The following is a 27,603-nucleotide window of genomic DNA, read 5'->3' on the forward strand; positions in this document are numbered from 1 at the left end:
CCACAATGCTAAATGTAATTAGTAAATAAAGAACAAAAACAACGTAAAAAGGCACATTTTCACTTTGGAATCATTTTGGAAGTTTCAGCAGATTTGTTTGTATACAGTAACAAATTTTGTAACTTTTAATTACTAGCTACTATGAGTGAGGTATTCTCAGTGTGATTTTAAGGTTGGCATAAAACGGAAGTTGCAATAGTTTTTTCTTCCCAATATATTGTAACGTATAGATAGGCCTATCCAAGTGAAAAGGCTTCTCGAACAAAAAAATGTAAACCGAAACTTGATTTTGTCCATCGGGAATTGATTGGATCATTGTGATTTGCTATTGCTATGATCACATGTGAGTGACAGATTTGTCCAGCCCTCGCGCCAGTAATCATGTCATCCGAGGAAAGATGTCGCAGCAAGAGCAAGGGAACGTTTTTTTGATTAAAGATTATGAGGGCACATGAATAAAAAAATAAAAAAATGATGATGTGCATGGATAAATACTGCAATATGCCATAAAAAAAACGAAAATTGTCCATTTTGATTTCATGGTAAACACAATGTGTTTAAATGTATTCCACAGATTTCAAATGTGTAAAAAGTTTGCAGACTCTGCCTGGTCCTGAATATTTGTACAGAATAGGCTGAATGGCATCATGACCTCCTCTTAATTCCCATATCAGTTTGAACATTTGACAACAAGCAAGCAGTTGGTTACACTGCACTGTTAAAATCATTTAATGAACAATTTGGCACATAGGCGCCACCATTAAAAGCACATTTGAGCACAACAGTCCAAGGTAAGACATCAAACAGACCCAGGAACACAATAAAACACTCACTATTGGAAAACGCCAATCAATGAATACCAGCTGTTGTGAACGTTTACATTGCACTAGAGGGTCTTTTACTCTGTTTTGTAGTTGTGGTATTCAGTCTACCTTGAGCGATGAGTATTTGAGACATATCACATTAAAAGATACAGGGGGATATGCTTCAGATTTGTCCCAATTAACCTTGTAATAAGATGTATCAAAGGCCTTATTAATGATGGTAATGAGAGAGATGAATTGACAGTGTTTAAAAACAGTGCTGTGTGAAGATAAGCCTGCAGCACTAGTAGACAGAGGGAGACCAGACTCATGAAAATGTAGGACAAAAGAGATCCTTACAAGCAAGGACACACACACATAGATGGAGAGAGAAAATACAAGGCTAGCATTGTGTTACCCTTGACTCTTAAAGTATATATGAATCAAGGAGCTTATTATCTGGTTGACACCATAAAAGAGTTGTTCCCTCCTCAGCACTACTTAGGGCTCACCTCATAATGTGCCTGCGCTTAAACCCAATCATAATCCGTCTTACGCAATAACAACAAGACAATACTTTACTGAGAATGTCTGATGTCATATCATAATTGCACTAATGGTAAAAGCTCTCGTTGCAAAAAAAAAATCAAATGTGCATTTTAATTCGCACGGTCAAATGTTTTCTGCTGATGACTGGCATAGTATTTCTTTCATCAAAAAGAACAGAAATGCCATAATGAAGACAAGGAAAAAAAAAAGAATATATGGAATTTGGATTATGGAAGTCCAATAATATAAAAATAAGTTAAAAAGGAAAATGTGACTGCAAAGTGTCTAAGCAGGTTAATATAATCTGCTCCTCAGACTGGAATATCCTATTCTACTAGAATATCCATTTAGTGCCAAGACAATATTGCCAGGAATATCAATAATTCAAAAATATTCATCAAAGATGATCATTTTGACTTTGACATCTAATTAAATAAAAAACAGAGAGTCAAATAGTCTGCCTTCAACCAATGTGGGGCTATCAGTTAATAGAAAAAAAAATCTATTTAGTCATTTACTGGGTTGAATAACTTCAAGGGTTTTCCGATCCCCTCTCGGATCACCCTGGGAATTCCCAAGTGAAGCCATCGCCTTAGGAAACCTTCACTTTCTTTGTTTGAGAGAGAATCCCCAAAAGATTTAAGTCATATACTGTTTAACTTCACCAAATCCAATTTCCTCCTTTTCTCATATTCCTGCTATATTTTGCAGTATTGTGAGGCCATTTATCTGTAGTCTTAATTGGAAATTCTGATATCTATTTTGATTGTCCTTGGGAGGGATATTTCTTTGTCATTTTCACTGGAATATGCTGGTATGATGGCCTGGTCAAGTAGCTGTCCTCACGATAGAAGCTGACAAAACCGAATAATACAAGGGAGATTTATTGGCATTATTAGCAGCCTGATGTCATCATAACCTTGTTTTAAAATTGAAGAATTATCCGTGTTAGATACAACTGTCAAGAACAACTAGAAACTTAAAACTGAGGTGTGGAGTTTAAACTTGTTCAGATATTTCTCTTTTGCATTTTGTGATGCAAATGCTGCAGAAATTACACTCTTCAGCTTTAACAGTCCTTCAAGTCTCGTTCATTTTACTCAAATCAATCCATGAGAGTCTTAAGTATGAGTCTATCAGTCATTCTGTTTCAACTCATCCATCAAGATGTAAATCTTGGCGCTCAGTGTCTGTGTATGGGGGATGGGAAGCTATATTTATCATTCAATTTAAAGCAGCAAGATTTTTCTCCTTTTATACAAATGAATTAATCTATTTTTGTCATTACGCATAATGTATTTCATTACTGGAGGATAAAAGAGGGGTTAACTCATAAATAATTTAGAGGAAGGGAATCAGGTTGCAGTATAATTAATTATCAACTGGATTTAGAATATGACTCCATGGAAGATCATTTTATCTGTCTTTGTCTCAAGGTAAGAAGGAAATATTATGTATTATGCGCAATATTCCAACATATCTGACATTTTACAATGTAAAATGTATGCAAAAAAGCAAACAAATATATACACCTATGCATTGCATGTTGTCCTCATGATATATGGCAAAGGTACGCTGTAGTTGTGTGCGAAATCACACCCTATACCTTCATTCACTATTCCCAACATCATTCGGCACGACCCTCACAGTGCATTATGGGTATTCTTTAGTCGTTGAGTGTACATCAGTTGTACACTCGTTATTGCGGTGCATTATGGGATTGAAAGAGTGCACTCGATAACGTCCACTACGGTTTCGGACACCACTACGAATTGCTGTCCCCTCAAATAAGGGTATAGGTTGATTTCAGACACAGCCTATGGAACTTTTGGCCCTCTAATGGTTAAAAAACAAAACTGCATTAATTTTGGTTGTGCGTCGACACTGCGTGTATGACCCTTCACAATAGATAATGCCTTACAATAACTCTGTAAGAGAGCTACACACAGTATGGCAATTTATGTTCAATGCCTTACTCACCTGTTGAGTAATAAAACGCGTCGATCCGAAAAGCCAAGCCAATGTTGATTCTCGTTTTATTACGAGCTCTGTCACATTCTCTTTTTGCCAGCAGACTCTCCTCGGTTTAGCATTTCTTTAAAACGGGTGATTCCCCAGAGCTTTGAGATTTGGCGTGCTCCATCCCGTCTAAAAGAGAAACACTTACTGTATAATATAATTGCATGTTAGCCTTGGATGATATATAGCTTTAAAATCTTGAAAAGTTTGGTATCAAATCTTAAGTTATTAAGATTGCAATCCTTCAAATTGATGTTATGCAGTTTTTTGGAAATGAAACATGCATTATACTGAACCTACAGCATTTGATTCATTTATTTTAATGTGTGTTTTTTCCCTGGGTGGGTAAGGAATTGGCTTGTTAGCATCAACAGTTAGCTCCTGCTGGTAGATACTATAACTGCACCTTTATGATAGCAAAATATTTGATTTCCTTTTTTCAAAAGTAGCTGAGTAATCTTACAATATTTTCTCAATCAATTTAATTGTATTATAGTTGATGTTTTACCAGTGGCTGACTATTTCAGATGCCCCTTAAAAGTATGAAATTATCTAATTACTTATATTTTTGAACCCATGTCTACCACTTTAGATGAGGGATCAGCTACATAACAAACAGGCATTTCATTATAATCATTATGGCACAAAGCAACATATTGTAATGATGGAATCCTAGTGATCTTAGCATAACCATCTTCTGTATCCTGCCTGTTGTATCCAACCTGTAATATTCTTCACACTTAACCAGCACTCACTGTTGAAGAAGGCATCTGGCTTAGTCCAAACCCACAAACATACCCACATCTTAATTTTTCAATTAGCAGGCCCCTTGTTCTCTAAACATATGCAAACACAGCGGGGCATCCTTTAAAATGCAACTCTAATCTGCAGGCTAGTTAGAGTAAATTGGCAGGCTTGTAAACCTTGAGAAATCTGAATAGAGCTCATTATCAGTTTATCTCTGCTGACTGGTTTTCATATGAGGAGCATGTGTTGTAAGCTGAACTAGATTGTTCTGTGTGAACAGGGGTATGCGTAGACATGTTTGTGTGCAAAGAAAAAGCTACTGAACTTCAGTGCAGTAGTGCTACAGGCTACAGCATAAGGCTCTGAATAAAAAAATAAATAAAAAATATTCTTGTGAAACTGTGTGAATAATGCTGGAAGTAGCAAGTACATTCATAATTGGGTTTCTTCAACTTCTGACACTTTTATGTCCCAAGGGTTGATTTTTATTAACACTTGCTTTTTTTTTTTTTTTTTTTTTTTATATCCAGTTCACATTAAAACTGTCTTGGAAAGATTTGATCATGCCTTGATTATTCATTTTTCCAATGCAGTTTAGTACATATAGATTGTATATCATTTATCCCAGACTAAGACTTTCAATATGAAAATCAATCAAATATGTCTAAATTTTAAAGACTATGACAATTTAAACGAGTAAAAAAGCCTAATATTTAATATATATTGCAATATGTATTGTGTGAAATGTATGAGGATGTTTCAAAATTGCCTTTTTCAAATTGTCCAATTGTTGTCATTTCCCCCACAAACAATTTTGCACATTTACCAAGTGAATAATTTCACTGAAAAGCATTCGGTAAACAGTTTAGCATCAAGGTGTACAGCACTTGCAAACAAATGATTTTTAATGTGCATAATTTCCAATCAAGCTTTTGTTAAATAGTAAAAAAAAAAAAAAAAAAAAAAACTTGAAAATAGCTTATTGAAAATAACTGAAAATATTGTTTAATTGTATTTAACATAGATATACAGTATAAATATTACATTTTCTTTAGCAAGACAAAAGAGTTGGACATTTTATACAAAAAAAACAACGTTTTTGGAGGCTGTTAGATAGGCTAGTTTAGGGCCAAAATGCATATAAACACCCAATTGAGAAAAAAAGTGGTACACCTCAGCATCTAATATGCATCTTAAGGCGTGTTTGAATATTGATAGCGAGATCTAGCAATACATTAATCATATTTGAATGAAAAACGTGAGAAAGCGTGTCGTTACCTTGAGTTTTTGTTGTCACGACCATAGCACGACGTCATCGGTGGACTTGGGTTGGGTGTGTCACACATGTCAATCAAAGTTGATGCTCACTTAAACCAGCAGTGACGACTAGCGGGAGTGTGAGAGAAACGAAATCCTTTGCTTTTGACGACAGTATACTTCTGTAATTTTAAATCTCAGTAACTTTCTTATTATCTATTTAAGTGAAATACCTAGACGTGTGTAGCTTTAACTGCTTAAATGCGCATGCGATTATTTTTGTGTTGCTGAAGGCGTGTCGCGCGTTATGCTTAGAGCTCTCATGTGATGCATTTATATTGTCTTCACTAAGATTATATCAATGGTAAGTTTTCATACACTTTTAGCAGTGTCTTTGTGTGGGGGGGTTTATGAATCGGTTCATTATTAACTTGATATTTGCTTTGATATTTCAATCACACTGTAAGACAGATGGCTGGACAAAACTCTGAAATCGAGCTTGATTTGATCAAAACTGAAGAGAGAAGCTCTTTTGTAAAAGCTGGTAAGTTAGTAATAAGCAATGTTACATGTTCAAACATTAGTCTAACACTTCGATTTTTGGTATGGTGCATTATGTATGTCATGAGAACAATGTTTTCTCACTCATTTTGAGATAGTTATTGATTGAAGAATGAGTGCATTAGCTTTCACAGCAGTTAGAAATAGGCAAGGTGAATCCTGTTCCCTGTCATAATGGATCTGTTTTTATCCCTTTTTCCCTATAAATATCCCTTTCCCCATCCAGTAAATCCCCTAAAATAAGTTGAGACCGGGGTTAGTTGTCACACTGTCCCTTAGATCTCCATATTTATTTATCATAAACACTTGTGTTAGAGATTATATCATGCATAAAATGGTAATGCATGACAGATGTGCTGTGATTGTGAACAGCTGATAATGGCACACCTGAGAATCTGCCATTTAATTCCTGTGACTGTGTTGTCAAAGAGCATGCGCTCACCCGTAATAAAACAAAGATTAATCTTCCACATCCGTCATATCATAACATTTTCACTTCACAAAACGAGAACACAGTGAAGACAAACTACAGAACTTTCTGGAGAAACAATTCTTTATCCTCTTTTCTAAATTATTCAATCTGAAGGAGAGAGAGAATAAAAAAGGCCAATACAGCCCAAAGCCATTTTCATTTGTCTTTCCTTTCTCTTTTTTATTTTAGACTAACAATGCAGATTCCTCTACGGAAAATATGTCCCGCGTGTTAATTAATCATAAGACATTAAATGTTAAATAAAAGAGAGAAAAGCACATTGAATAATTCATTTGGGATAGGTGGAAGAAAAAATAAACAAGGTAGTGCAGCCAAAGCAATGATTCATTAATAGTTTGCATTCAGATCTGGCAGATTCATTATTGAATGATTTCTGGGCTCACTTTGAAAGCAGTGAGAGCATAGGAACACATCTCAACATGTTTTCTAGACAAGCCTTGAAAAACATTGCTTCAGGATGAAAGAACTTTTGAAACCGGAACTGACATGGTGGATTAAAGAACATTGATTATTTTGTATATATAGTGGTGGATTTGTTTCTGACAGGGATGTTTAGAGTATTTAAGTGATTTTAGCATTGCAAAAAAGTAAATGTGCAGATATAAGTAAGCTGTTAAAAAAAAAAACTGTGTATGAGAGACTTCTGGCTCAGCCAATGGCGTGAGTTTGGGGCGGGACTATAGAGTGCAACAGTGTCCACCCACTTTTTCATAGGGATTTATCAAAAGTCTTCATTAAAGAATTGACTTCTGGAACCCAACTGCGGCATTCTATATCTGTTTGTTTGCAACTTGTGGATCCATTAATTTTTCTACACTCTTCATTACGACGAAAGTGAATGGGGACCAGGGCAGTGAAGCTCCAAAAAGGACACAAATAGCATCATAATATTTCCCCATACATCCCTGGTGCTATATTTAGACTTTTCTGAAGTCATATGAAAGCATTGTGAGGAAAAGACTGAATTTATATTTACTGAAAATCCACAATAGGAAGCCGTACACATTTTCCTTTTTGGATGAACTGTTCTTTTAATGCTTTTAAAGGAATTTTTTAAAGATTGACAGTAAACAAAATGAATGTAACTTTTGCTAAGTGCTAAGTACGCATCGATTTACGGCGAAAGAATAACCTTTGATATGACGCATAACGCAGTGACGAACACGGAAGCACACAGGATAGAGCAAAACAAAACACCAGTCACGAATTAGAAGTCTAAAACGAGAATTTTTAAAGAGTTTGTTTGAACCGCGAGAGGCGTCGAAGCTTACGCTACTTCTACGTCATACATCGTCAAGTGATACTCTTTTGCCGTAATTTGGCTTGCGTAGGACGTCTGCCAGAAGTAAGTTATTTTAGTTGACAAAGTTTTAAATATGGATTTATTTATACTTAGTCTGGGATAATACACAAACGCAGCTTCGCACTTTTATCATGAATGGATGCACTTTTCAAAACATAAACGGCCATTCACTGCCATTATAAAGCTTGTAAGAGCCAGGAGATTTTTTAATATAACTCTGAGTCTATTCGTCTGAAAGAAGAATGTCATATATACTTACTGTAGGATGACTTGAGGGTGAGTAAATCATGGGGTAATTTTCATTTTTGGGTGAACTATCCCTTTAAAGGTACATATTAGTATGTTTTGAAAGGGTACAACCCCAATAACAGTTTTTGTACCTGAGAGTGTAGGTGAATATAATCAGCCATATCTTGCTCAATATAAATGTACTGTAAGCATGCAGATTATTCAAAAACACCTTTTCTTTTTCAGGAACGGAGGTGTCCAGCACAGCAACTGGGAGGCTCTCACCCATTCCTGAGCTGGATCCCTGGGAGAGAGAAGCAGACTCGGACTCTACAGAATTCACTTACTCCTTATGCTCAGTGGACAGGTACAGCACGGCCGGCTCCTCCAGCAGCTCCCTGTCTGACTCCCAGGAGAGAGGAGGTGAGTCACACATCATCACACCTGGGTTTGGGGATTGGCCAGCTTCCTCTTTCCCAGACCCCCATAGTGCCCTAAAGTGCTCTAATGAATAATAATTACAACATCAGCTGCCACCATGAATTGTCTTGTATTAAATTTAAAACTCCTAATTTTCTCTCAAATGAGCAGTGGTTTTATACATGGTCTTGTTTTTTTTTAATCCTTTGATTTTTTTATGAATTTATATGTTGCCAGAAGCAAATAATTATGCATTTTTAAATTGTAAATTATTAAAACGTATCTTTAATTTAAAATGAAAACTAAGGAAAAGCTTGTGATTTTAAAGCTGTCTACATCAGTTGAATAACTGAATTAAGCAGCACATTTGATTAAACTTACATATAGAGATGAATTATTAAAATCATGCGCTGAGAACTCTTTTGCATGAGTATTACGATTCAACAGCTTTTTCAATATGAAATTAATTAGAACAATATATGTCCCTTCATTCAGCCAGTAGGTTCAGATGAGTTAAGGTGCTGCAGTCATTATGTCGTAGTGTCGAGCTTTACACATGCGTTACAATGCCTTTCCTGGTGTAATATTCAGAGGTTAATCTAATTCCAACTCTTATGCTCAGAGGCAAGGGTATTTTGTCCTGCATTATGCTCAAATCTACTTAAAGTCTTGAAAGCCCCATTTGAAGCTTGTTTTTTTTTTTTTTTTACTCAAGACCCTAGGCTGTGTGAAAACATTTCTTAAAAACAGACCATCACATTAAGTCAACTTTGCTAAAATCCTGCTAATTATTTTGAGTCTGTGTCATTCTTCCATTTATTCAATCACCTGGAAGTCTTTCTCTCTCCAGCAGAGCACAGATGATCTTGTAAGGGAAAAACACCTATACAGACAGATGATAATTGATTACATCTCCACACTGCTCTATTCCTTCTCTCTTTGGAAGGAAAAGGTGATTCAGTAAATTATGCATGTGTACAGAAGTGCCCAGCGAGAGCTGGTGGGCTTTTAAACTGTTGTATACAAGAGGTGCAGACAGACTGCAGGTCAATAAGGGCCTTTGAGTGTCTATCCCCATCAGCCGAACTCCCAAGGTGAGAGTTTTCAAAGAGGCATTTAGGTTCTATAACATACAAAACACTGTGTGGGCTTTCTAAGCTCTCGGCATGATCGTGCCATGTGTCGTTCATTGAAGTGCTTCATTTCTGACATCATTTTTGTGCTTTTTGACTTTTTTTTTACTATTTGATGGTAACGGCATGCTGTGTTGGACAGATGTGATTATTTTAATTAAATTCTAAATGGATGCATATTGTAATGTACTGTAGTACATTTTTGAATATGTGTAAGTGTGATAGAGCCTAAGTCTGTTAACTAACTTATTAGCAATATCATAATATCTAGCTCTGCTAGAGACAACCACACAAAAAAGCAGTTTTTCCCCATGCAATGTTTCCGTACTGGTACGTTACAGCTGTTTAATTGTGTTTCTTCAACTATAGACACTTTTGCCCTGTGGGGTTTTAGAAAATAAACTTTTGTACAAAACAGATTTCTCTCACTAGTGTTTTGCCCCACTAACAGTGTCCAACCATTTATATACATGCATCACTGGAGAATTCTGTAATTTTTGTCATATTTTAGACATTTCCACCTCATCTCAGATTATGCAGTTTGATTGATGGAAGTGATGGAAATGACGGCATTGGAAATGACATTTTTAGCCGACATCTTTGTCTTGTTAATGATAATTTTATAGTTAGCATTTTGTGTATCTTAAATACCCTACCTGAAAACCTTGGCGCATAAAAGTAATATGTAAAAGTATATATAAAACTATTGAATTAAAGATGTTGACAACATTTATATTTTTTTGCTAAATATGCTAGTAGTTTGAGAGCATAGGGAGAATTTTATAGTTAGCAGTTGGTGTATCTTATAAAAAATTCCAATTATTGCCTTTTGATTTTATGATATGTAACTAGCATCTGTACATATTTTAGATACCTCACGTTTCTGCTAATTAAACAGATAAACTGCAAGTGTACTCTCCATTAGGGAGGTTTTACACACTTCTTTATTGCTTCTTAAATGCAGCCATGAATAAAGTATAGATGCTTTAGCACTCCCTGTTAACTGCCCACAATGTCATGATTTCTTATTTCTGTTGTTCAGAGCTCTGTGCTGGGATTGTACTGAATTGTCTCTTCTGCCGATTCTACGACTTGTTCCTCATGCTACCTGAAACATGCGAGCGAGCTGCTATCTCCATCTGCCCTACCTACATGCTTTTCTCTCCACCCGCGGAACCTGCGCACACCAACTGGAACTGCGGTTGTGATTTTGACTGTGGACTTAGGGACATCTGCCATGAAACAGGGGAATGCCTTGAGCTAGCGATGGAAATTTCGGAGGTTTGCTATCACTAAGGTGCCTTCAAAACTGAAGACGTCAGAGTTGCTTCGTTGGAAGAACACTTTACAATTTCGTGTCACTTTGCAAATTTTGTATCAAAGAACACTACGGTCTATGCCAAAGCAAGCTAATAGATGCCCATTTAGAGCTAGAATAATCAAATAAAAAAATATATAAACATTTAAAGCTACTATAAGTGATTTCGCATGAAATTGCTACTTTTCCGATCTTCCTTAGTCCGACCCCTAAAGTCACGTCATTGGTTGAAGTGGTAGAGAAGCGCCTCCAAGTTTTCTGATTGGTTAAAGAGGTGGTATAATGCCCTTTTCACAAAATGTAAAATAAATCTCTGATGTCCCCAGAGTGTGTGTGTGAAGTTTTAGCTCAAAATACCCCACAGATATTTTTATATAGCAAGTTAATGTTGTCACTTTTTGAGGGTAAGCAAAAACGCACCGTTTTGTGTCTGGCCCTTTAAATGCAAATATGCTGCTGTTCCCGACACAGAGGGCGGGGTTTCAAGAGCTCCTGTGTTAGCAGCTCATTTTGATTACCTCACGCAGACACACTAAAATGACAGAAACTGTTCTGTCTTTTATGTTTAAAGAGCAACTTGCAGGTAAAAAAAAAATCTAAATGAATATATAACCGTGTATGAAAATACCATATGAAAAGATAATGCAGGATTTAAAATGTTTTAAAACGACATAATGACACCAATTTAGTAGATAAAGTGAGCGTTTCTTTGACTGCTCGTACAAGCCGCTTTTTTTTCAACATCGCGTCATTTTACGTCACACGAGGGAGACGTGTGCTGTGCTCTGCCGCAGCTCAGTGCAGAGTAGGTTGGTATTCAGTAAGAGCGGTCGTGAGACAGTGTGTTTTCAGTAGTTTTTGTATTTCAATTTATCATCGTCATGGTAAATGTATGTGTTTGTGGAGCTTGCAAAAACTCCAGCCTGTCAGGACATCGAGTCCACCGGTTTCCTAACAGGAAAAAGGACGGTGCTATCTTTCGTGCCTGGGTGCGGGTTGTGCAGGTGAAGAGACGGGATTTCTCTTCCGCGTCGGCTTCGGAAAACGCGGTCGTGTGTAGCGTTCACTTCAGATCGGATGATTATCGTCCCGGCGATATGAAGGAGTTCAACATGGGATACCGAAGTAAGAACCGGGTGAGACTCAGAGCTAGTGCGGTTCCTTCAGTGTACGCATCTTCGGGTTCTCCCGCTGGATGTAGGCGCGAGCACATCAACTGGCAAACGCAATGTAAGCGGAACGAAACTGAGCTAACAGTTACTCGTTATTGTGTTTGTGTGGACCGTTTATCAGTTTGGACCAGTGCAGCGCGAGCCTGATCAAGCAACACTAGCCTAACTGCGAGGTAAATAAAGAGTTCGCCACTGAAGTAATAACATCGCTGCGAGATCTAGTGAGAAATATTCACATTTCTCCGTTATTAACGAATCAAACAGCGCTGACGTGAAAACCAGGAATAAACATTGTGCAATGAATGAACGAACTATCCAGTGTCCACAGATCAGCAACATTCACCATGGCTTTACTGTAGTAACACTAACTGCAACCATGGAAGTTTGGCATTTTCCACTAAGGCCCAGTATGCATCCACCTCCCTGTAACACTGACTTTCCTCAGCTGTAAACATTGCCTCGCATTTCCCACACAAGCACCTATGGAACAAAAAATGTATCATGAATAAATATCTCTCTGTCTCTCCATGAGAAACTGCTAAGTTATATCACGTAACGTTAGTCTGGGCGGATATTAATGAGCATGACAAACGCCTGATCAAAGCTTAGTTTCTGTTATTGTAAGTTCCAATATGTTCTGTCTAACATTAATCCTGGCCTGTCCCTGCTCTCTTGGCAGCCTAGCAGGCTCATAATTGTATGGCTGTGGTCCGTAAACAATTTCCTCAGCGTCCGAAATGTCATTGCAATCCATATTTCCCTGTTGTGTGAATCGACCGCTCTCCCTCGTGCTACGTCACGACTCTCGCCCGTCACGCCCATTTTCAGATGCGGAAGTAAAATTTTCTCACAAAAACGACTCCAGAAGCCACTGTAGCATATTTATAATTTTTTTTTAAAGAAAATCTAGTTCCTACATTATTTTTCTATACATTGACTTGTTGGGTCTTCTAACCTGCAAGTTGCTCTAGTTGACTTGCTCCTCAAGTTGACGGAGTCAGACAAAGATGGAGAGACTCAAGAAGTGACAACACGTAGAATGCAACAGGACATCTCTGAATGGTTTGTTTATGAATTTATGTTGCTGATGTAGAGTTAACTATCTTCAGTTAGCATATTCTGTCATGATAATCTATAAATCGCTTGTATAGGAACTGTTGTGAGATGCACACAGAGTGACTTTTATTGCATGTGAAAAGACGGATGCTACAGTTTGAGCTAACTCACAAATGTGCTCGACTACAACAACTCTTCCTCTTCTCAACATGGACTGCGTGTTCCCGGGGGCGGGGTTTATGTAAATTTTAGGGTTGGTGATGTCACTAACCCTGGAGGAATGTTGTGTAGTCCCTACCAGCCATTTCTTGTAGTCCTTAAAAAATGATTTCTTTAAAAGCAAATATCTCCCTTTGCTTTGAACTTTGGCCGTTGTAACTTTACAGATGTTGTTAATGCTCAAAAAGCAACATTACACACTAACTAAAGTTAGAAAAGTGAAATCACACTCAACCACCCCTTTAAGGTGAGTGGCTTTCTCTTAAATAACACAGACCTCCTGTTAAAAAAGGCTCCCTAAATGGATAGTTCACCCAAAAATGAAAATTCAAAAAAAACAAAAAAACAAACTCAAACGGAAGCTCAAGCATGTTCACTTGCTGTTCATGCTCAATGAGGTTCATTCTCATGTTACGCAGCAGGTTTGAGCTTCCGCAAGAGTTTTGTTCTCGCACGTCAAGCAGGATCGGTCGAGCTTCCGTTTATGTTCGCTGATCAATGTTTATATAATGTGAATAAAAGCCTAAATTCAATCTGTTCATCATATAAAGTGATCGAGTTTCTTCAGAAAATTTGGACCAAACCTCTCGATTCTTATGGATTATTTTTACGATCTCTTTTTACAAACTTTTTGAAGCGTCAAAGTGTCAGTTGCGTAGCTGTTAATGGAGGGACAGATTTCATCAAAAAAAATCTTCATTTGTGTTCCAAAGATGAACAAAAGTCTTAAGGGTTTGAAACGGCATGATGGTGAGTAATTCATTACATAATTTTCATTTTTGGGTGAACTATCCCTTTAACATGTTTTGACTCAGTTTGATTATTATTGAAGTGATCAAATATTGAAGCACTAAAGTTAACTAAACTTAATCACTTTCAGATTATGTGTCGGAAGGCTGATAAAATGATCCTGAGCTTCACTTGATAAACAGTTCTACACAATAACAGGCCCTTGTGCCAGCGTATGTTGATTTTTATCACAACGAAGAGCGAAGTGGAGAGAAAGGGCCTTCAGAGTCTCCCCATGTTGATGGCTTGTTTAAACTAGAGTGCAGTTGTTAAACAGCCAGTTTGAGACGATGTTTTGTAGGACACTTGTCCTTCTAGGGCCCATCAACCTTTGTTCTTCGTTCAGGAAGACTGCTCTCTCGAGTGCACGGCGACTGTGTAATAGATCGTTTTTGTCAGCGCCAGGCTCTTGTCACGTAATGGGGAAAGCAACACTTTTGTTCGTGTGTTTGTGTGCTTGTAATTCAGGCATCTATTTCAGGGAGAGGTCAAGGTAAGAGAACGATCACGCCAGGCAGTGGGCTGGAGTGTTATTGTGTTATCTTGGCTTGCTAAACATTTGTTTTCAGTTATCAGATAGAGATACCCACTGAGTAACATGGTTGTTCAAACAGCAGGAAAGCCTCAGCGCAGTTAGCCAAGAAGTGAGTAGTGCTGTCTTTTTTCCCACAATCCTAAATGGTTGACACACATTTACACAAACAATCGTAATACTTTTTTATCTGTTTCCCAACAAATCAAATAGGCGCTTTTAGTGGATTTGCCAAAATGTTTAGTAGCATCACATCCTAGGAAAAAAAAACGCATAGGGGACTTGTAGCATGTAAACTTGATATCCACAAGCAAAACTGTATATCCTGATTTGTTTTCTGAGTTACTGTATGTTTTTTTTATAACAATTTCCTCAAACTCAAAAATTATTATCATAGTTAAAGTTTCCACCAAAATGCTAATGTTATAGTTATTGATACTACAATATTTAGGGGGCGTTTATACAACACCATTTTCAACTAAAAACTGAAAACTTTTTATGCATTTTGGCCGTTCATTTACACGACAACGGCGTTTTGGAAACGCAAACTTTTGAAAACGGTTTCAGAGTGCAAGTTTATGAATACGATATCGCCATTCCCATGCATATTAAGTGTTCAGTCTGTTGGTGCGTAGTGTTTCTTTACAAAGTGACATCGCCAACTACTGGCCTGGCATGCATAATACAGCGTTTTTAATCGTTTTCGCGGATTCGTGTGAACCGGCATCGTTGTCTGAAAATGTGTGTACAAACACCCAAAACATAATTTCTCTAACAGTGGTGTAAAATTCCTATTCTACTGTATTTTTAAAAATACAAAATAATGAGAATGATGATATATATGGATTATTCAAGACTATATCACTTTATTTTCAGTTTACTTCATTTGTAATCAGATGGCTTTCACTGTCTTATGCACCACACTTTTCACTTAACAAAGTTAACTTAAATTGCTCTCTAAAAAGACTTTGGGGGCCTGTCACATTTTCTCTGACATAAAATGCCTGAGCAAACAGATGCCTGCTTAAATGGTAAACATCTGCATGTCTAAGCTTTTGGATCTTTGTCAAATTACCTGATAGCTATGGGAGCCACAGGGGCTGTTGAGCCTCACTAATGGTGCTGCATATGGTCTTCCCATCTATTTAAAGAACTTCACAAAGGTTTGCGTCTGTGACTGTCTTTTCATTGTTCATAAGGACTTTCTGATTATTCTATGGTTTTATCACTGTTCAGGGCACTCACAATGGAGTATATGATGGGGGGGGGTGGTGGTGGGTGGTGTGGAGTTGGGGGGGGTGGCTTGGGAATCACTTGAATGAGTTACCCAAATAGAAACTTGCCAAAACCACTCCAGACACCAAAGCATCCTATACACAACCATCCACAATACCCTGTTCTGCATGAGCAAACACCATTTATACATTCATGTAAAAATCTAGTTTGTTGTCAATGTTACTGTATGTTTCAGAAAAATAAACCTTGTGCAAATACATTTTATGCAGTTATTGATGTCTTAGGATGTGGAAATGTTCTTGAATTATGAATGCTGATCTGTGCGTGTGTCTGAAGTCCATTATCCCTTATTTCCCAGGATAGTCCCCAATAGGCTATCAAACAACTCATGGCTTTTGAATCTGGGCCATCCGAGAGGATGTATGTCAGCCATATATACAATCAAAAAGTGATCTCCCCCTCTTATGAACTAGGGTGGGTTATATGCCTTTGGGCTATGCAGACGATCAATCCCAGTGTGCGTTTCACAGGCCCATCAAGCCCATGGGCTCATATCAGAGATACCTTTCAATCAGTAAGAGATCCCCATCTGACATGACAGGTGATTTTCCTCTGTGTCCAATTAATAACCTCATTTTAACAATTAACAGTGGAGGATTGTGGAAAGCCCTGTGGAAAGTGAAGGCCTTAGGGATTGGTAGCAGTTTTAGGTTTTGCTGAAGCAAAGCAGATTCTCCTAGGTTCACTCCCATCATCCCCAGTCATAAGGCCACGCCCTTTTCCAGGTGTTGCCCTATGAGAGGCCTCCGAGGATGGGACGGGGTAAAAGGTGGGGCTGAAGATGGGCTGGGGAGGGAGAGCACATATGGCAGCGAATGATGGAGTACGGTGTGAAACCTCTCTGCCTTTACGCCCCACGGAGAAGAGGAAATTAAAGAGCAGGCGGAGGGAAGGAGAGCGTTAGGGGGTGTTTGTGGAAGGAAAGGGTGATTTAAGTGTCAGTGCAGGGGGGATGGGACTGTGGAGTTAATTACTGAGTAATGAGAGACAATTTATTGTGTTCTTGTTAGACACATCAAAATGCCTATTGTGAGACTCTCTGTTAATGTGTCCCCTTAGAGCTTGGTGCTAAAGGTCCCGAAAGCTTGTCTGGAGTTTTAGTAGCCAGCCAGAGTCTGATGCAGCCATCCTGGGACCCCATGGGCCCCCCGGAGCCACTGAAATACCACCAGGTGCTTTTAGTGTCGGTCCCCGAGTCAGGAGAATTTATTCCGAGAAATAATGAGAGTTGCATTAGCACAGTATCGATCCCCCCCAGTGTGGCCTTCCCTCATGAGCCTGCGGTAAGTCTTTAGAGGCACCTCAACCCCACTAAATCTTCACTTCCTCAGTTACAGCCCTCTCCTGTTGTTTTCTACCTCCTGTCCATCTGTTTTATTTTAGGTCAAAGTTTGTCGTTCATCTCTGGATGTAATATTAATTCTGGAAATATTAAAACTAGAAAAATAAAAGCGTGATTAGATGTTTAACTGCTGTACTGTTTTAACGAGGTGTACCATTAAAAAAAAAAATGCTCAAAATCGCACCTGTACAAAAATGTTATTAAAGCCAACATCTGATAAATAAAATATGTATTAAAAATGTGGGGTCAGTATGAATTTTTTTGAAATGAAATTGATCACAAGTGACAGTAAAGTCTTTCACATTGTTTCAATTTCAAATAAATGCTTTTTATATTCATCAAAGGATCCTGAAAAACATTATATCACATGTTTCTTGAGCAGCAAATCTTAGAATGATTTCTGAAGGATCATGTGAACAAACTGGAGTAATGATGCTGAAAATTCAGCTTTGCCATCATAGGAATAAATTACATTTTAAAATAAAATAAAATAGAAACCAGCTATTTTAAATTGTAACAATATTTCACGATATTATTTTTATCAAATCAATGCAGCCTTGGTGAGCATAAGATACTTCTTTTAAAAACATCAAATTCTTACCAGTCTTAAAATGTAATATTAAAAATAAATATATAAAAAATAATGTTTATATAATTCAATTATTTACAGTTCTTATTTAGTATGATTTTACAGTTTTAACAGTAACTATTTAGGTGGAAACCAGGTTACATTTTTGTAAGGAATTTTTGTAATATTTTCAGCATGTGATAGACACTTCTAATAGACAATCGTAAAGGAAAAGTCAGTAAAATCATCCTTCAGCATGTTCGTAGAGAGAGAAATGCCAGTCTTTGATGTGGTACATGTGAACTCAGACCATAGAACAAAGCTGTCGTCAACAGCCAGATGTCAAAAGTAATCCGCACCCATTATTATTGAGTACCTGTCATGCATGATTCACAAGCAGCAATATCAATAGAGATATGTAAGTCTGCATGACATATAAACCCCAAAAGAGAGCATATAAATAAAATAAGTTGTAAATAACTCTAGAAGCCCTTGTGTTCAAATTAAACATGCTTAAAATGCTATTCAAAAAAAAAAAAATCTGTTGAACGAACTTAATTAAATTAAGGAAAGGTTTTCCACGAAATTGAATTACATTTTTCCAACAAAATCGAATTAGTTTGAAATAATTTGTTGTAATCTTGTTGTATGAATTTAAATTAATTTAGTCATTCCTGCTAGATAAAGTTTTGTCAGGTTAACTACATTTAGTGTTTGTCGTTCAAATCAAATCACCAACATTATAATTTTAGTTAATTTGACTCTTTGGTCATTTCTAATGATAGACACTAATATATAATATAATTTGACTTGTGCAGGTCTGTGAGTGAGGTTTACACATAGTGTATACTGAGTGCCCTCAGCCTGAACACAAGGTTTAATGCACATATAGTGTAATAAACACAGTCGCCACTCTTCTGCAATGGTAACCACAAAAATCAAAAACATTACAGAAAGTCCTCTAAGTTTCTAACATAACTGAACATTAAACACTAACATTAACTAACAACATCTTTCCATTTACTGAAAAACACATAAAATCACAATTTTTCCCTAAATTGACCTTCTTAATGCAGTCCCTTGCAAAGCATGCTGGGAACTAGATCCACTGCCCAGTTAGATGTCAACAACAATGATTCATGTAGTTTTCACACAAATGAATTAGGTTGATTGAACACAATAATATTAAGTTGTGACAATATTAAACATTCGTGTTACTTTTGCTTATTTTAATTAATTATTTTAACAAGAGGCCAAAATAAATTTTTTGAGTGACATCCGGTTAAGACGAACGAAAAATATTCATGTTGACTCAATTAAAAAAAAAAATGGTAAACTAAATTTTTTAAAAATTACATTGATTACATTTAATGAAATTAAGCTGGAATCATTTGTGCCAAAGGAAGGGTTGTGCCAAACAAAGAGCTAAAATCATTTTTTTGAGTGTGTATGCAGAACTCATTTTTGGTTTTCTTCTTTTTCTTTGAGACATTTTCATGACTGACATCTTCTCCCCACAAGCAGATCTTAATCTAAACCCAGTAATAATGACATCTCTAATCTGTGATAATGCATATTCTAATCTGAATTGTGTTCCTTGTTTTGTAGCTCAAATGAATACGTTCCATCAGCAGCTGAATCTGCCTTTGAAATGATCTCTCTGGACGCATGAGTAGAATATGGAATGTCTATAGAATGCAAATGAGATTTCTCTGGACGTGCATAAATTAAGCAATGAGGTTCCAGCAAGAACACAAGGCTGTGAGTTGCATCTATTAATAGATTAATAGAATTTAAAATGAGACTTTATTTACAGGATTCCTGCCTTGGTGTTTCAAGAGCCAGTGGAACAAAGTCTCTGTCCAGTTTATCATAATGGAAGCTTTCTAAAGGAAAATGCATCGCTTTACAAACAAGAACTAGATGTGCTGAAAGTGCATTATAGTGCTTTCTTTATAGCACATTTGAAACCAACAGACACACTTACAGTGCTGCGCTAACATATACCGAATGCCATATGTTGAATATACATAATTGAACTCCTCCGGAGCGGTTTTATAAGACATATTTGTCGTGTTGTTCTTTTTTCTTCTCTAAACGTCCCTTAGGGCCACCAGCAGCAAGCCCAAACACCTCTTATGAAGAGAGATAACAATTTTCCACCATACGAGTCAACTTTTTCATTCATCAAAATGGCAGAACACATATGCATCCAGCTCCCCATAGAATTCTTCCCTAAGGAACATGCTTGTCACTGAGAAAACAAGTATACCAACAGTGTGTTAGGTAATAGGCCACCTCATTAATCACCAGAAGTTATAGCTTATGTAATGGCAAGACAACCTCAGCTCAACAAACTCATAACTTTGTGTTTAGACTCATGTCATGTACAAAGTACAAAATTGGTTGTACTATGAATTTTCCCGTTTTAAAGAGCAGACAAGCTTCAGTCGAAGACAAATATACTGTATATAATGGAAAAACAGGAGTCTGAGGATAATAAAATAAAATAAAAATGTTTAGAAAACTGATGAAGTACTGTATATTGCAATAATCTGTAAAAGACATGAGTGTTGGAAATTGGCACATAGCAAATTTGTATCAGTGCAATTAAGGTTATTAGTTTGTTATTTTGAATTTATTGAAGGTTATGACTCAAGGATCACAAGCAGAATGGCTGAAATTAATTTCTGAAGGTTCAAACAAACTAAATTTATCACCAAACTGCACTGTAAAAAAAGTTGCCGACTTAATTTTAAGTACAATCAACTTGGATGTTTAAGTCATTTCAACTTAAATTACATTAAACTGGCTTAATGAATCTTGTATAACTTACAGTTTTAAAAAATTGCTTATTTTTATGAGTTAAAGCAGTGTAAAAACATGTTGTCATAACTTATTGATCATATCATTTTTTTTACAGCGTGTATATTAACTTTTCTTTTTAGACTTTGAGTATACAGTTGAGCACCCTTAAGCATTTTGTATAGCTATAGCCACAAAAATATTAAAATACATAAAAAAAAGTACATACATGGACAGACATGCCTTACATTTAAAAAAGTCCATTACATTTTTCAAAAGTAATGCTTCTTTTACTTTAAGAACACACACACATTTGTTGGATTAGTTGTTTGTGAGATTTGAGTTTAGGAAGCACAATTTATGGTAGCCTACAATTCTTATCAGATTTTATTCTCTATGTCATTTAAATGTAACATTGATTAACATTTAGAGAATTTGGTCGAAAGTAGAAAGCAGCTATACTTGACTAAAAATAGCTGTCAATATAGCCATGAGTGGGCTGACATACCATAAAAAAGAGCTATGATGCATAAAACAAAGTATTTAAATGTTAATCAGCTGATTTTTTTTTTTATATGACTTCTGTGATAGCACATCTAGGAAAGCCAGCTTTGATAATTCATGACGTTCAGATACAAACCAGTTGTTTTTGAAACAGCCCATTGATTCTGTTGTGCCTCAGAAAAGCAAACGTTCAAATAAAAATTGTGAATCAGTAATTCATGAGGTTCAATGTTTAGGCAGCTATGGTCAAACAGGCCCGTAATCTGTGAGAATGATGTGTCGTCTACATGAATAATGCACATCTGTGTGGCCGGTTTCCCGCCTCTATTCGAGTAGAATCGAGCAGTACGGCACAGGTTGACAAAATGTTGCCCTTTTTATTATTTAGTGGAAATGTGCCTTTTCTATGCTCTATAGATGCATTTTGAAGTCTTGTATGTCAGCAGGTGAGCCTGATCCAAGCAAACAGCGCAAGCTTGCTATCATCAATAAGACATGAGATCACAAACAGGGCATAAACAGAGCTTACACATCAGAATTAAACTCCTGTACACTCACAAACAGCTTGAAATGCAACTAAAAGTCTTCAGAGAAACAAGTGTCTACGGTCAGCCATTTTCTCGCTGAAATTAAAATTTCATAACAGATAAAACAGCTACCACTGCCGTGATGACTCCCCTCAGCCCCCCTTGGGGTTGACCAATTTGGGTTTATCGATAATTGCTTATTGTAAAATGCAATTACAACTCGCTGTTATTCCCAAGTTTGAAGCAAGGACTCTCAAATGTCAACTGTTTAGCAGCGTAGAAAGGTTACAGTGCGGTGGCATCTGTGCAAGTATGAATGTGTGTGAGCCTGACATTTGTATACTCACTTTATAATACAAAACAGTCGGCACCGATAGCCTCATGGGTAGCGTGCCGACATATAGCGCCGTTGTGCTTCGGGTGACCCGAGTTCGTGAACCTTTCCCGATCCCATCCCCTGTCTCTCTCCCACCTCGCTTCCTGTCCACTCTATACTCTCCTATCACAATAAAGGCAAAAATCACAGAAAAAAAAAAAAACATAATACAAAACAATAAAGATCTCTCTAGACAGCTCAGCTAATATAGACTATAGCTGCTGCATAATGTATGTAAAATGTAAACCATTTACAAAATCTATATAAATATAGACCTAAAATTATATTAACACACACACACACTCACCGGCCACTTTATTAATTACACCTTGCGAATACCGGGTCGGTCCCCCTTTTGCCTTCAGAACTGCCGTAATTCTTCGTGGCATAGACTCAACAAGGTGCTGGAAACATTCCTCAGAGATTTTGGTCCATATTGACATGATAGCATCATGGAGTTGATGCAAATTTGTCGGCAGCACAAACATGATGTGAATCTCCTGTTCCACCACATCCCAAATGTACTCTTTATGATTGAGATCGGGTGACTGTGGAAGCCATTTGAGTATAGTGAACTCATTGACATGTTCAAGAAACCAGTTTGAGATGATTTGAGCTTTGTGTCGTGTGCTATCCTGCTGGAAGTAGCCATCAGAAGATGGAAACACTGTGGTCATAAAGGGATGGACATGACCAGCAACAATACTCAGGTAGGCTGTGGCATTTAAACGATACTCAATTGGTACTAAGGGGCCTAAAGTGTGCCAAGAAAATATCCCCACACCATTACACCACCACCACCAGCCTGAACCGTTGATACAAGGCAGGATGGATCCATGCTTTCATTTCGCTTACGCCAAATTCTGACCCTACCATCTGAATCTTACAGCAGAAATCGAGGTTTAACAGTCCAGCTAGGCAACATTTGTTCAATTTTCTATTGTCCAATTTTGGTGAAAGCCTCAGTAGGCTTAGCCTCAGTTTCCTGTTCCTATGTGACAGGCGTGATCTTCTGCTTCAAGGTGTTGTTTGTTCAGAGATGCTCTTCTGCAGACCTCGGTTGTAGAGAGTGGTTACTTGAGTAACTGTTGCCTTTCTATCAGCTCAAATCAGTCTGGCCATTCTCCTCTGACTTCTGGCATCCACAAGCCATTTTCACCCACAGAACTGCTGCTCACTGGATTTTTTTTTAGACCATTCTCTGTAAAGCCTACAGATGGTTGTGCATGAAAATCCCAGTAGATCAAGTTTCTGAAATACTCGGACAAGCCCGTCTGTCACCAACAACCATGACACCTTGTTCAAAGTCAATAAAATCACCTTTCTTCCCCATTCTGATGCTCAATTTGAACTTCAGAAGATTATCTTGACCATATCTACATTCCTAAATTGAGTTGCTGCCATGTAATGTGCTTAGATATTTGCATTAATGAGCTATATACCATGTACAGAAGTAACTATGGTATATAAAAAAAAAAAAAAACATTGTACCAAAGTAATGTCTGTCCTATGGTGTACAGCAATAATATATCGCTGACACTCATATCGCCAGCATCTCCATATTTTCATACAGAACTTGTCCAACACATTTATCAGAGTTAATCTGATGTTAGACTGCTAGAGAAAAAGACATAGACTGCTAGAGAAAAAGAACAAGCAAAGCAGAAGTTGCTTTTTCCACTGAAGACTTGTTTAGCACAACACAGTTAGCCGTGCCCACACTCCTGACAGTAATTGCAGCTCAAGGAGGTCATCAATAATGTATTCAAGATCACTTACACATCGTGGAGCAGTCATAGGTTTAAAGAGAAATGCTTCTGCTATAAAAAAACACCAATGGTGCAGGAGGTTCAGGGAAAATTTGGCCTTCAAAAGAGCACTTGTAAACAATTTAAAGCAGTAAACAAAATATATCATAATTTGTACAGCAGTGGTCAAAAAGTGGAAGTCAAAACCTTTCACACAGAGAGGTGTGCAATAGATTTGATTAAAATGTGTCTTGTGACCCTTTTTTAACTAGTACAAGTCATTTACGGTACAAAAAAATGCAGCTATAACATTTGAAAAGTACAATAAATAGTACGTAAGACAAACATTCAGATTAATATCTTAACTCATTTTTGGTTTAGTGCTGCACAGAGTTTGCATTTGCAAATATTGCCACCAGTCTCAAGCTTTCACTTAGAAATATGAAAAAGCAGTAGCAGTAAAAGTTCCCATATTAATCCATATTAATTTCTAGCGTGTAGAGAAACTGAAAGAAATAGTGAGGAAAAAAGTACACTAATATATATATATTAGTGTATATATATATAGTAGTGAAAATACAATTACAGATATCAAGAATTATAGTTTTTACTTGTTGAAATTCAATTGTTGATATCAAGAATTAGCATTTTAACTAGTGAAAATAGTATTACAGATATCTAGAAATGTAATTTTTACAGGTAAGAATAGCTATGGTAATGAGTTTATGAATACTAATGAGAACTGGATTTCCACCAATGTCTCCGGCACGTCTCCACCGTCTCCGGCACGGACACCGTCTCTGGCACATCTCCACCGTCTCCGGCATGGACACCAACGTCTCTGGCACGTCTCCACCATCTCCGGCACGGACACCAACGTCTCTGGCACATCTCCACCGTCTCCGGCACGGACACCAACGTCTCTGGCACGTCTCCACCGTCTCCGGCACGGACACCAACGTCTCTGGCACGTCTCCACCATCTCCGGCACGGACACCGTCTCTGGCACGTCTCCACCGTCTCCGGCACGGACACCAACGTCTCTGGCACGTCTCCACCATCTCCGGCACGGACACCATCTCTGGCACATCTCCACCGTCTCCGGCACGGACACCAACGTCTCTGGCACGTCTCCACCGTCTCCGGCACGGACACCAACGTCTCTGGCACGTCTCCACCGTCTCCAGCACGGACACCAATGTCTCTGGCACGTCTCCACCGTCTCCAGCACGGACAAGTGCACAGACAGCTATGGTAATGAGTTTATGAATACTAATGAGAACTGGATTTCCACCAATGTCTCCGCCACGGACACCAAAGTCTCTGGCACGTCTCCACCGTCTCCGGCACGGACACCACCGTCTCCAGCACGGACACCAACGTCTCTGGCACGTCTCCACCGTCTCCGGCATGGACACCAACGTCTCTAGCACGTCTCCACCGTCTCCGGCACGTCTCCACCGTCTCCAGCACGGACACCACCGTCTACGGCACGGACACCACAGTCTCCAGAACAGACACCAAAGTCTCTGGCACGGACACCCATGTCTCCGGCATGGACACCTGCACGGACGCCCCCGTCTCCGGCATGGACACCAACGTCTCTGGCACGCACACCAACGTCTCCGGAACAGACACCACCGTCTCCGGCAGGGACACCATTGTCTGGCACCACCATCTCCGGCACGGACACCACCGTCTCCGGAAAGGACTCCACCGTCTCCGGCACGGACACCAACGTCTCCGGAACAGACACCACCGTCTCCGGCACGGACACCAACGTCTCCGGAACAGACACCACCGTCTCCGGCAGGGACACCAATGTCTCTGGCACGGACACCACCGTCTTGAATTATGAAAATCGAATTATTGATATAAAAAAATCAACATTGTCACTAGTAGCAATTCAATTGTTGATATCAAGAATAGACATTTCAACTAGTGACAATTGAATTCTTGATATCGAAAATAAAGTATGTACTAGTAAGAATTGTATTTCTGATATGTGAAATTGGAATTTCAACTAGTAAGAAATCAGTTGTTGATATCAACAATTGAATTTGAATGGCAGCCTATGGTGACATTTCACTATATATATATATATATATATATATATATATATATATATATATATATATATATATATATATATATATATGAATACACATACAAATATATATATATATATATATATACATACACATACATACAAATATGTATATATATATATATATATATATATATATATATACATACAAATATGTATATATATATATATATATATATATATATATATATATATACAGTGCAATGCATAAGTTAATACACCCATGCTAAAGTTGACTAAAAAGAGGAATAAAAAATCATATTTTGGAAATTGAACTTAATGCCTTAATTTAAAAAATTAGGAAAAATCCAACCTTTTAGGACACCAATTTTCTTTGTGAATGAATAATGTATCGTAAATAAATAAATGTTCTTCCTTAAAATACATGGTGCATAAGTGTGTACACCCCTATGTTAAATTCCCATAGAGGCAGGCAGATTTTTATTTTTAAGTATTTTTTTTTTTATTAATTTTTAGGATACTATGCATCCTGATAAAGTTCCCTTGGCCTTTGGAATTAAAATAGCCCCACATGATCACATAGCCTTCACCATACCTAGAGATTGGCATGGTTTTATTTCAGTTAGCCTAAAAGCTAGTTTGATTTGCATTGAGAGATGATCTTATGGAAAGTACCCCATGCCGATCTCTTATGCACCATGTATTTTAAATACGAACATTTATTTATTTACGATACATTATTCATTCACAAAGAAAATTGGTGTCCTAAAAGGTTGGATTTTTCCTAATTTTTTAAATTAAGGCATTAAGTTCAATTTCCAAAATATGATTTTTTATTCCTCTTTTTAGTCAACTTTAGCATGGGTGTATTAACTTATGCATTGCACTGTATATATATATATATATATATATATATATATATATATATATATACACATACATACAATTTAAGTTTCTGTAATAATATTAAATATTCATTATTAACTTTTACATATATGCACATATATCTTTTATGCTTTATTGTTATAGTACACTATTTATTAATAATTTTTAATACTTAGAATAAATGGGGATTAAAAAAATAGCCTTGTACACAGTGATGTGTTTACTACTAAATCTAAAGGTCATTTGTGATGTGCAAAAACAAGTTTTTCTGTAGCATTGAAATATCAATAGACTGAATAATAAAGCAAATATTTAGCCTAGTATTCAAAATTGTATTTAAGTAGTTTGAGCAGCATTTTATATTAAACAATCCTCTTCTTTCTGCAGATTTCCCATGTAAAGAATGAAGACAATGGGCAATGACAGTTTGATAGTTCTTCAGTGATCTGGGCTGGTAATAAAAAAAGAAGCACATGCTGAACTGAAGCTTTTTGACTCCATGCTTCCACTTAGTGGACAGATAATGGATCACACTTTTTAATTTAATCACTGACATTCTTATTAGCACTCACTGGCCTGGTTTTACAGAAAGGTCTAAGATTAAACCAGGATTAGGCCAGATTAAGTTAGGCCTGTGGACAATTAGGACATTTAAGTAGCTCTTATAAACATGCCTTAGAAAAAAAACAAAAAAACATTACTAGTGTGCATCTTGAGACAAAACAATGGCACCGACATATTTTTAAATATGTCAGAGCAAGTTGCTTTCAGCTAAAACAGCTCAAACACGCATTTTAGTCTGGGACTAGGCTTAAACCTTGTCTGTGAAACCAGGAGACTAATTTTTAAACCTACTCAGATGATCTGTTTTATGTTCATCAGCTT

General features: G+C 37.3%; 1 protein-coding gene across 2 annotated transcripts; it reads left to right on the forward strand.

Annotated features, from left to right (window-relative positions):
* Positions 1 to 5,457: 5,457 nt before the first annotated feature.
* mdfic2 (MyoD family inhibitor domain containing 2) lies at positions 5,458 to 27,197 on the forward strand (the record flags this gene model as incomplete). 2 transcript variants are annotated; one of them, XM_081380209.1, is made up of 6 exons in its annotated part: positions 5,458 to 5,739; positions 5,843 to 5,919; positions 8,207 to 8,383; positions 16,955 to 17,178; positions 19,414 to 19,566; positions 27,106 to 27,197. In XM_081380209.1, exons 2-5 carry the CDS (start codon positions 5,847 to 5,849, stop codon positions 19,420 to 19,422), a joined length of 483 nt encoding a protein of 160 aa, XP_081236335.1. In that variant the 5' UTR covers positions 5,458 to 5,739; positions 5,843 to 5,846. The 2 variants fall into 2 exon arrangements, with proteins under 2 accessions (XP_081236335.1, XP_081236334.1); XM_081380208.1 differs by lacking the exons at positions 16,955 to 17,178; positions 19,414 to 19,566; positions 27,106 to 27,197 and adding an exon at positions 10,556 to 10,809.
* Positions 27,198 to 27,603: the final 406 nt, after the last annotated feature.

Source organism: Scardinius erythrophthalmus, assembly GCF_964197995.2.
Source record: "Scardinius erythrophthalmus genome assembly, chromosome: 12".
NCBI lineage: Eukaryota > Metazoa > Chordata > Actinopteri > Cypriniformes > Leuciscidae > Scardinius > Scardinius erythrophthalmus.